The sequence below is a fragment of the Prunus avium genome, chromosome 4 (genome assembly GCF_965620075.1).
Source record: "Prunus avium chromosome 4, drPruAviu1.hap1.1, whole genome shotgun sequence".
NCBI lineage: Eukaryota > Viridiplantae > Streptophyta > Magnoliopsida > Rosales > Rosaceae > Prunus > Prunus avium.
The window spans coordinates 23,839,507-23,851,887 of NC_142287.1; the positions used below are offsets into that span (position 1 = coordinate 23,839,507).

Here is a 12,381-nt window from a genome sequence, read left to right on the forward strand (position 1 = left end):
GATAAACCTAAGAATATTGGGACTAATAGGACTTGCATTTGTTTTGAGTTTTTTATTTTGCTTCTACTAATTTAATATGAGATATGTTTTACTAGATAATTCATTTTCCTATACATAATGGGTTTTGAGAAATACCCAACAAATAATTTTTCCTTCAGTTATCATAAAGCTTTTCGACGAGAAGTTGGCTTTCCAAGCGTTCACATATTTTTTTTAATTGTTTTCTCTTTGCCTATGGTTTGTTAAGATTTGTAAAAATTTGATTTATTCTATATTGAGTTTTTAATGGGTATTTCAAGTTATGTGTCGATTACCAAAAGAAAAAAAATTGTAAAGATTTCTTTATATATGTCTTATGTATGATGTTTTGGTCCGAAGATATTTTGGTCTTTTTGGTTACTTTGGAATGTATTATGAAGTTGAATATTTTATTATATATTTTCTAAGAGACTCCCTCACATATGAAATCATGGCTCCGCCACTGTGTGCGCTTGATGTTGCCGGTATGTTTCTATGTATCTGGATTAACCAAGTGTGATTACGATATTTTCATCTTTGTATTAAACTTTTGTGGGTATTTGTCCTGGCCCTTTTGGCTTATGAACTTTGTGCCTAATTTATGCATACAATTATCGCCTTTTCTTTTAAAAAGGAAGAGAAATAAAAAAGAATGACCTTTTACTAACTTATCATTTACCTCTTTTATTAGCGGAATTTTTCTTTTTGACAATTGATAGTTTAACTACAAGGATATTTTTACAATAAGTCAATACACTCTCAACAAAGTTACATCATAGTAATTGAGCAAGTCATAACTAAGTATCAAACTCATCAGAAATAAATATATTGTCATCGATCTGTATAAGTCGACTGAAATATCCTCCAACTAAGTAGTAAAGAGAACTACAAGTAGATAAAAGGCTAATTGATTATTCAGATGAACATAAAGTTGCAAAATCCACCATCAAGTACATATTAATAAAGGTGACTACCAGAATCACTAATATACACAAAGCAAACACACAAAAGAAGGAAAATAGAGGAGGTAGCGTCCCTACCCTAACGTTTTTTCTTCTCTCTTTTGTGTGGTGGATTATTTATCTTCTATGCAGTGAAAATAACACAACTAAAAGACAAAGTCTCTAATTAAGCAAGAGAAATTGATGCCACTATGTAAAACATTTGTATATGCTCCAGTAGCTCTTTGGCATGTCTTAAGCTCCTTTGTTCCACTCTTGAAAACAACTCATTGCCAAGGTGCTCACCGATGTGTGCATCGATGAGCACTCCGACTGCACTCCTACAAGTGTTGGCAAAGGCTCGACCTACTTCAGCTGCATCATCTGGTTGGTTTACTACAATGGAGTTTCCTCCTTTGAAAATCTCAAGCTTGTTTATGGTGAATGAGCCATCAGCTTCCACTACTTCCCTAAAATCTTGTAAGCTTGAAGAATACACAGGAATGTTGAAACTGTCACGTTTCTCACTATTGATAATACCCTGCAAAAAATTGGTAATTAATATATACATCACAAGTTTATGTCCAAAGTAGTAGTATAAATTATACAAAAACATAATCTAAAGCTAAATATTTATTTGATTAAATTTATCATCATGTGGCCCAACGGGGTCTTGCTCAATGGAAAAGGACCTTGATTTGCTTACCAGAGCTCTCTGGTTCAAATCCCCACGACATCATAGTTGTGTTTGTGTATGTGTGTGTGTGAGAAATCCCCCTCTTCTATAGTTTAGATTATCGATTGTACTAATATATATAAACTAAATGTGGTACATGAAACATTAAGCTTATATAAGGCTGTACCATGAACTGCATAGTAATATTATTTATGGGAGAATTTCACTCACATCCCCTAAGTTTAGGCATAATTACAACAGACCCCACAAGTTTGAGGAAGGGGTATGTGTTTTAATTTTGTTTTTTAACTCAATTAAATTATTTAAGGTAATAGAGGGGTAGAATTGACATCTCATCTGTCAAACGTAATTTCCTGTTAAAATCAACTAACAGAAGGGGTGTCACTGCAATAAATGAAACCTGTGGGATCTGACGCTAATTATGCCTAACCTCAGGGGTGGATGTGATATTCTCCCATTATTTATTAGCGTCAGAGCACGATTTTCGCAGAAAAAAGATGCAATTTACTCCACCGGCACCAACAATGAACATTCCTATTGTAATATATAACCAGTGTCAATATATGGTATTGTTTTGTGGCAATATATATCATGATTACCTCTTGGACAAGATCATCCCAAGCACCCTGAATGCAGGTCCCCAAGAGAAGGCCTAGGCCACCTTGGTCAGTGGGGTCCACTGAGGTCCTGCCGGAACAGACAAGAAACATAGAGCCACTTTTCTTAAGCTCCTTGGCTCTTGACCTGAGAAAGCTTGCCAAGTCTGTCTGGAACTGCTTCTTGTATGCATTGGCTGTGCTCTCATTTGCTCCATGAATAAACACCCTTCCTTTGTTGTAGGCTCCTGATTTCTTGTCTAGCACACTCTCTGGCACCTGGGTCCCACGCAACACATAAAAGAATTATCAACTAATATTAGAGGGCATATTAACGAAATGCTAATGGAACTTGCTCAAAAGAGAGTCTTTACATAAATTTGCTGCCAGATTATAATTTTGGCTTAAGAGCTAATGTTATGTTTAGTCCTCTTTACACAATAAACATGAAGTAACAAGAAGTCCATGTATGCTCTCTTTTAAGTAAGTTTGGTTAATATCTCAGGAAATATTAAATAGTTGGGTTAATTTCAATTTGGTATCATACAGTTACTTTTAAGGCATGTTTGTATATGTGATTTCAATTTTAACAATGAGGTACCCTATGTTTATAAATCTTTTACAATGTGGCTCTGCCACCGTTATAGAATTTCCGTTAGTGCTGATGTGGCATATGTGGGGCCGCCTTTTAAAACTTAAATTGCTTAAAAAATTAATAAAATATTAAAAACTAATTGAAAACCAGAAAGTAATAATAAACCCTTCCCTATCCCGACCTCTTCCAACCTGCACCCAATAAACCCCAACCACAAGGACCCACCCCATGCCACAGTCTACTACCCTTGAGACCGGAAGAGAAAGAAAACCCACCACTCAGCAACCACCACCCGCCCCCTTTAGAATTTGGACGCGAGATTTCATATTTCTTTACACAACGTAATTTCAAGAAGATTACGTTGGTGCCCAGGATTAGATTGGATAACTCATAACATTCAAGGTATACTGAAGTAACAAATGAAGGCTGAGATGAAAGCCGTTCATAAGAGAATCCAAAATGGAGATTTGGTGTGATACGACTGGAATTTGCTAAACCCATAAACAACAATCACCCAAAATGGAGATTTGGTGTGCTATGTTATGTACGAAGAGCTGTGATTTATCCCAAAAAAATAAAAAAGAGACGGTAAATAGAAACTGAATTCAAAAAAATTTATTCTACTCATCGTACCTAGGAAAATTGGATAAGAGTACTAAATTGAAAGTAGAGATGTTGTAAGATAGTCCCTTATAACTCTTATATTCTAGACATAAACTCACCTATTTTATTAACTTTTATGAAAAAACCCAAATTTAAATGTAGGTAAATAATTGTCCTAGTATTATCAAATATTTACAGACTATGCCATCTATCTTACTTGTCAAATCCCCTTATTTTTAGCATTTATATAATTCCTTTTAATTTGGGGGGACCTATTCAATAATGAGAGCACTTTTGCTCACCAGTTTAACCCAAGGGGTACCATCATCACTCTTCTCAACACTTGACACATGAGCATAACCATGATTGCACAAATACAAAGCAAAGAGTTAACTATGGTTAGGCCCATGAACACGTTTTAAGTGTTAAGAAGAGTGGTGATGGTACACCTCGGGTTACAATGGCGAGGAAAAATATTTCCATTCATTAATAACATAATCCCCACGGGTATTGACTTGCAAATCAGAGATCTCAAGTTCGAATCCCCACGGCATCATAGTTTGTGTGTGTGTGTGAAATCCCCCTCCCCTTTAATTTAGACTATCGCTTGTACTAAAACAAAAAAATGCAATGAAAATATGCCTCATACAAATTAATCTTTTTCCCTGAAAAGTAGTGATTAGGTAATTGTCCATCGGAAAATTTTGGTGATATATGCCAAAACAAAATACCTACATATCTAATACATGATACGTACATATTCATGTAGAGAAAAAAAAATAGGTGCATTATTTAGATATAAAAAGGTAGGTGCATAATTTATAAACTAAAATGAAAAGATAGGTACATTATTGCATTCATTTTAGATAGGTGAAAAATATATAGGTACACTATTTATCTATATGCACCTATATTTATCTATAAGTAAAACTTACCTTACTTTTTTTTTATATAAATTAATGTAAGTGTATTCACATGTATATTAATTTACCTATATTTTTAAGCACAATGATTTACTTATATTTGCAAATACAATAAAAAAATAGGCACATTGTAATTTTGATTTTAAAAGAATGGGTACATTAATTTATAAATGAAAATTAAATTAAAGAAAATTCCTAAGAATTGTCGGAATGAAATTGGATATATTGCAAAAAAGGAAAAATCCCAAGCCAAAAGAAGACAAATGAATTGTAAAATAAACAAACAAAAACATTAAATACCACCAATTTGGCAAAAATAAATACTAAATTGCACCAAATAAATTGAAAAAGAATAATGCTACTCTTACCAAATTTGTATACCACATCCTTATACCATTTTATGTGGCAGTTGAGGTGGACATCCACATCAATTAAAATTATTTAATATTTTCTTTTCTTTTATGATTTATTCCAGTATTTGTTTTTCTAATTGTCTTAATTAAAATAAACTTCATTGATTTAATTGATGTGGCATATAATATGGACATGCCATATCATGTGGTATAGAAATGTGGGATAAAATTGTGGTAAGTGTAGCATTACACATTGAAAAATAAAGTCAACAATGTAATAAGAAATCAACACAATTAATTGAGGAAAAGTAAACTATGAGGGGTACTTTTGGAATAAAAAAAAGTACAATAAATTATGTTAAGCTTGATTAGGTAAGTTCCTGAGCTGGATGCTAGTCATCAAATTTTACTTATAAAAAGTCAGGATTTTAATTATAGAAAAATAAATTGATTAGTTGCAGATAAGGAAAAATAAGTTTCAAGGGAAAAGCCAAATTTACTATTGAAAAATTAACCCTAACTATTTGAACGGTATTGTTTGCACTACATTTGTCATCTACAACCTAGAATTTTGTGCGTATTATATTACACTATAAACAATAATTGCTTGAGAAAATGATAAAAAAAAGTCATTCACACAAGACAAAATGTTAAAATGATCCAGCCCCTTCAAAATTGGACAAACTAGTCGAGCGACGGTGACATGAGGGGCTGGATCATTTTGTCTTGGTGTAATTAAGTGATTAAGTGACTCGGGGCCTAATTGCTTTGTAATTTTATTTGGTCATCTCTTATCGCTTATTCTTAAAAAAATAAACAATAAAGTAATTAAGTGACTAATTATTAGCTAGTAAGTATCTATCACAACCAATAATGGATTAATTACCTGTGAGAGCCAATGCAAAGAAAACGCCGAGTGAAAAACGTCAATGGACCTTGATGGAAAAAGCCGCCGGTAGAAGGAGCCGGGTACCCCTGCAGCAAAGTAGGAGCGGTGGATGTCGGCTGCGACGGTCTCCTCCATGCTACCACCGTGGTTGGCCATAGGAGGGAGGAACTGGAAGAGGGTGTTGAAGTCATTGCTAGGGAGATCAGAGAAAAAGGCTGAGAACTCAGGCGGGTGATATCCCAAGGCCTCATAGCGCTTGGCCATGTGTTTGATGATCACGTCTATGATGTAGATGGTGTTGCTTCCACTTGAGCATCCAAGGTCCACAACCACAAAGGGGGCTTCTCGAGAGCTCAGTTGCACTCTGTCTAGGGTTTCTTTAAGCAGGGGAAGCATGGATCTTGCATGTTTGGCCTGAAAAATTAAAGACACAATTATTTGGGCACATAAATTAAGCAAATTGAAACATATAGAACAAATGAGAAAATTTTGAAATTTTGAAAAGAAAACAATTAATATAATGGACTAATTAATTACCTGGGATTTGGAATTGTTAGCATAGCTTAACTCTCCTTTGCCTCCTTTCATGCTTAATATCTTCTCGAGCTTTATACTTGAAACTATAACATTGTCTCCCTTGGGAGCCATGAATATGATTAATTAATAAGAAGTATTTGTAATAAGATTAATACTGTGGTAAGGGTGAAAGAGAGGGAGGGTGTTGTTTTTCAGAAGTATCATGATACCGAGCTAGCTCTTTCAATTGTGTTCCCTAATGTGCACCCAGTTGGCACAACGCTCCTTAATTAGCTTAAAAGTATGGGGCCTATACGTTTGTCTTGTCATTTTGTAAGAACTTGATGAATTTTCAATATAATTGAAAATTTTCATATTAATATTATTGTCCTTAAATTATTATACTTCAATGTTCTAGAGATGTTGGTAGTTTCTAGTTTATTTTATTTTTTGACAATTTACCACACAAACTTTGTATTTGACGTTAATGTATAACCTCTATTAATTTCCGTGTATTCTTTCCTTAAAAACATCCAAACACACCTTAATCCTTGTTACGACCACGAAGAAACGACGAATCCCAACTACGGATATATAAAATCCAAAACTGCTGAGGGAAAATAACTCGGAATTTAGCTAAAAGTCGGGAATTTAAGAGGAGAAATTGACAATTCCCTTGTTTGACAACTTAAGCATGGAATTTATTAAATGACGTGCAGAAAAAATCGTGGAAATTGAGGCATCAAATTCCCGAGTTTAATTTCTACCAAAATAAGCGTCATATTTCACAATTTCTATAGTGCGGCAATTCATATTTTCCGGTATGCCAAAACTTACATAAAAAAAACAGTGCCAAACTTATAAGAAAACAGCACCAAAAACCTATGATAAAACCCTGGAAAACAGAGATTGCGAGCCTTGTCGCTTAAAGGCATCATAAAAAAGCTGTGAGCCAGAGAAATAAGGAGAAGGAGTTCTTCTTGGGTTACACGTCTCTCTAGGTCAAATCTGAAGGATTCATCGCAAGTTTCAAGGGGAAATCTGGGGCTAGCTAGTCCTGTCAGTTGCATTGTGGGTAGATGTGATTGGAGTGAGCACCATAGCAATTGAAAAAAGAAAGGAAGAGGATTCTTCAAGGATGTGATGCTTGTTCTGGATCTTGATCAAAATTTGCTAAGTGTTGGACAACTAAATGAGAATTGTCATCGTGTTCACTTTAGAGACGATTTCTGTGATATAATCGATGAAGAGGATAAAAGTCAAGTTATTTCAAGGGTTAGAAGGAAGATAAATAGAAGCTTCCCCCTTCAGATGAATTACTCTAACTCGGTTGCAATGAAGGTTGATATAGTTCAATCATCTTGGTTATGGCATAAAAGGTTGGCACATCTCAATTTCCAAAGACCGCTACTCATGGAGGTGATAACTTTTTTCTGATTTTTGTAGATGATTTTTCAAGAATGACATGGATATATTTCTTAAGGCAAAAATCAGAGGTACTCTCTATTTTTAAGAAGTTTAAGGTGATGGTGGAGAATCAAAGAGGTTTGAAAATTAAAACTCTAAGAAGTGATAGATGTGGTGAGTACACTTCAAATGAGTTTGGAAAGTTTTGTGAGGATACAAGACTTGAGGGACAACTCACTACATCTTATGCTCCACGACGAAATGGAGCAGCTGAGAAGAAGCACATGAATATTGTTGAAATGGCAAAGTCCATGTTACTTGAGAAGGGCCCTATGTGTTTTGGGGAGAAGTTTATACTGATGTGTATTTGACACCATTTGAAGCATGCAGTGCCAAAAAATCTGTGAGTTAGTTGAGGGTGTTTGGATCAATATGCTATGCTCATGTTCACAAGAACCTTAGGCACAAACTTGAAGAAAACAGTGAGAAGTGTATCTTTGTCAGGTACAACAGTCATACAAAGGGTTATAGATTCTATGACTTGAAGAAAGAGAAAGTTATAATTCGAGGGATGTTATTTGTAGTGAAGAAACTTCTTCAAATTGGAAGAAAAAATCTGTCTAATGCTTTCTGTTTTTTGAGTACAAGCGATAGTCTAAACTACAGGGGAGGACAGTTTCTCACACACACACTACTATTACGCCATGGGGTTCGAACTTGAGACAACTAGTTTGCCAGTCAAGGCCCTTTTCCACTGAGCTAGACCCCATTGGTATTTGTCCAAGGTTCTTCACTTCAATTTAATGATGCCATTGAAGTAGAAGAGAATGAAGAAAAAGTTGAACATGAAGTTCCACCACGGTCTCCTCAAGTAGCAAGTCGTTCAACACCACAATCACCAGGTTTCAGTTCTAGTTCAACTCCAAGAAAGAAAATGAATCTCAGTGGTGTGTTTGCTAGTTGTAACTTATGTGTCATTGAACCAAAAAGTTTTGAAGAAGCTGTGATGATGTAGCTTAGAAGAAAGCTATGGAGGAAGAAATTTCTCTGATTGAGAAGAAATCCATTTGTGAATTAGTGGATACCCCTGCAGCCCACACTCCTATTCAGTGAAACCATCTAACTCTTCCACAACACATGCCTCTTTAGTCTCAACCAACAATCTACACCCGAAAGAGATTAAGGAAAAAACAAAAAACAAAAACAAACGTTTGTAATATTAAGAGAAGAAAGTCTAACAGTTTGACAAGGTTTTCTCAAGTCAAACTCACGCCCAGTTATTAAGCTCAAACTTAGGTTCCCAGTTGCAACCAATTACTCAAGCTAGAACAAATGATAATATTAGCCTTATGGATCAGATCTATTAGCCCATGGCACAATCTGAGAGACTCATCAAGCCAAATCATGCCACAACATGAAAATTGAAAGAAAACATGAGATTTGGAAGAAAATCAAAAAGAAAAATAAGTATTAAAGACTAACCTGCGTTTTGGAAATGTCAGCATCTTCTTTGCCTCCATCCAAGCTCTCAATCTCCATGTTAGAAACAACCACATGCTGTCCATCTGAAGCCATATTTATCAGAAATATAATTCTATGGTTCTAGGGTGAAATTATGCTAAATTGTTCAAAGCATATACAGTGAGAGGCAAAGTATTTGTATATGTACAATTATAGATCGAGAGCCAAAATGGGTAACCAACAAGACAATTGTAGAATGAAAAGATGGTGCAAATTCATGGAACCTGTAGCCCTGTTCAGTGCATGCAATCAATCACCCTTCTAAATATACTTATAAACTATGTAGGGGTGTATTAAATTAGGATTTAAAACGATTTTGCACTTCTATAAAATATCATGAAAATATACAAGATAAATATCTTCTTCTATCCCTTAATTTTTTTTACGATTCAAGCTTTAATTTCTTACAAGATAATAATAATAATAATAATAATAATAATTCTTTGGTTTTGATGATTTAGGTATTGGGTTTTTGGATGAGATCCAAGGGTGTCCACCGCCGACAATAGTGACTAATCCCTTTCGCCGCGGGAGCTCTCCAAAGGAGGTAAACAGCTGGCCACGAAATGCGCTCTATTCCCATTGGCGGGGATCGAACCCCCAACCACATGGTTAAGGAATGAGGTGAGCTACCACCACACCACATCTCATGGTTTTGATTTGTACCCAATTGGGGCATAAACTCGTTCGCAGAATGAACTTTTTGGGAATGAAACTCACATGTATAATCTCAAAAGATGGGAATTGAAGATTTTCATTCCCATGTTAGGTAACGTTGGGAAATAAGGACCATGAAATGTCACTTTTTTCTCATTCCCATATTTAGTATGTGCAATTTTGGGAATGGAAAGCTGTTGATTTTTCTAATAATACCGTTTATTTTTCCATTTAAAGTTACTAATGAAAAGTGGCATTTAAAAATTAGAACAGGGGTAAGTTAGTCTCAAAAAATTGCATTAAATGTTTTCCCAAGTGAGAGGAAAATATTACCAAGGAAGGCCAAGGGTATGAAATTCCCCCTAGTGTTGGCTATTGCAAACATGAGAATGTCATTTCATACCATTTCTAAACTTCTAAACCTTGAACCAAACGAGCCATATTGTTGGGTATTCGACTCTTTCTAATGGGGGATTCAATTTGTTTATTTTAATGACATATACGGATTAAAACTCATTAGATTAATCTATGATTAAGGTTTTTTAAAATGTTAGACAAATATTTATATATATATATATATATTAGTTTGAACCTAAAACCTATCACATGAATTATCATTATATGGATTTCGAAAAGCTTTAAAATCTATAAGGCAGCTTTGGTTTACAATAATGCATTTAAAAATTCTCAAAATTACACACATTGCCACTCCTTTTAAGTCAATCACATAATGCCACATGTCCACCTCTAGCAACCCTTTCCAACCAACCACCACTCGTCGCCACCCATCGTTGACCAACCACCGCAAGCCACCCGTCGCCGGCTGGCGCTAGCCAGCCACCGCTGCCCATCACCAACCACCCCGCCACCAGCCGACGACCAACTCCGGCCCGTTTTATTCACCCTACAAAAATAGAAAATTTTGTTTACTTAAAGTGACTCAAACCTTGACCATGAAAGGAGGAAACCTCAATCACAAACCACTGCACCAACTTTACTTTTGTGATATTTCTTCAGTTACACAAAATTTATATTAACAGACAAAAGGGTTTTTTTAAATGAAAAAATTATTCATTTCAACACCGATTCGCGCATAATTTGTACCAAATCCCTCATGCTTTAGAGTTATACATAAATAGACCAATTTTAAGTTGCAAAAATTTATAAGTTTTAAACCCTTATGCATATTATATTGTTATTTTTTAGGTTTATGCAACAGAAACTGCAATTTAGTGTGTATTTTTATATTTTTCTTATATTGGTATGTTTAGACTTATACACTAGAAACTACAATGTAGTGTGTATTTTTATGTTACTTCTATGCTGATAATTTTAAGCTTACATAATAGAAATTGCAATGAAGTGTGTATTTTTATGTTACTCTTATATTGGTTTTTTTAAAGCTTTAACAAAAGAAACTACAATGCAACGTGTATTTGTATGTTATTATGATATTTGTATATTTAGGCTTATATAATAGAAAATGCAAAGCAATTTGTATTTTTACGTTACTCTTATATTGCTATTTTTTAGGTTTATAAAATAGAAACTGCAACGCAGTGTGTATTTTTATGTTACCCTTATATTCGTATTTTTAGGATTATAGAATATAACATTTACTCATATATAGGTTTTTTCAGGTTTATAAAATATAAATTGCAATGCAATATGTTTTTTTTTTCTTTATTACTCTTATATATGTAAAATCAAGCTTGTAAATAAATATAAAATACAAATGCAGTGTGCATTTTTTTGTTACTCTCATATAAGTATTTTTAGAAACTGCACAAAATTTGTATTTTTTTTAGAGTGGTGCTAAACGAACCTTAAAATTAACTGAGTGCACCGTATAATCTAAGTACACCTAATATTTAAATCAAAATGTAAAATTAACTAAGTACACCATATCTAACCATCAAAAATACCCCTTTTACACTCTAATACACTCTATCACACAACAACAAACGCACAAAGAAATTTGAATGCAGATAAAATTTCATTCACTTGGTGATGGTTCTTAGCATCCTGGGTAATGCTCAACTTGGCATAAAGATCCAAAATTGCACTTCCCACAAAGACATTCGAATGCAAACCTATCTTTGTTGCACATGCATGAAGTTGTTGCTTGCCTATGTTTAGGTCTCCAAGTGCAGTTGACGAGTGAACGACAGTGCCAAATGTGAATTTGTTGGGTCTGATATTCGAAACAAGCATTCTTGAAAAGAGATAAATAGCTTCTTCATGATGGTGCTGCTAAGCAAAGCTTCCTATTATTGTTGTGGCGGATTCCACGCTCAAGTCAGGCGTTTCGTCAAACAACTGGCGTGTATGGAAGAATGCATCTGAAATACCAAGTTTAAGGGTATGCGCATGAGCTTTCTGGGTTTCACGATACCAAGTTGAAAGGTTTGCGCATGAGCTTTCTGGGTTTCACGATCTGACAAATATAATAGAACTTAAGAAATCATGCTATGGATAGTACCTTTCTTTAAACATGCGGGCAATCCATGAGTTAGCTAACCAATTCCCGAAAGCCCATGTTCCCTTCCAACACATCACTTTCCACGTATTCCAATGAATGACTTTCACATCCGCTTTTGACCACCAATATTTAGCCATAACATAAACAAACTGGCAGCTCAAAAATACTCATCGTATAGGATGG

General features: G+C 34.6%; 1 protein-coding gene across 1 annotated transcript; it reads right to left on the reverse strand.

Moving 5' to 3' along the window:
- Positions 1-1,146: 1,146 nt before the first annotated feature.
- On the reverse strand, positions 1,147-9,113 carry LOC110752586 (indole-3-acetate O-methyltransferase 1-like). The gene is made up of 5 exons (XM_021953273.2): positions 9,021-9,113; positions 6,153-6,251; positions 5,613-6,029; positions 2,256-2,531; positions 1,147-1,500 (listed from the first exon to the last, which is right to left on the reverse strand). Exons 1-5 carry the CDS (start codon positions 9,111-9,113, stop codon positions 1,147-1,149), a joined length of 1,239 nt encoding a protein of 412 aa, XP_021808965.2.
- Between the last annotated feature and the right edge of the window lie 3,268 nt (positions 9,114-12,381).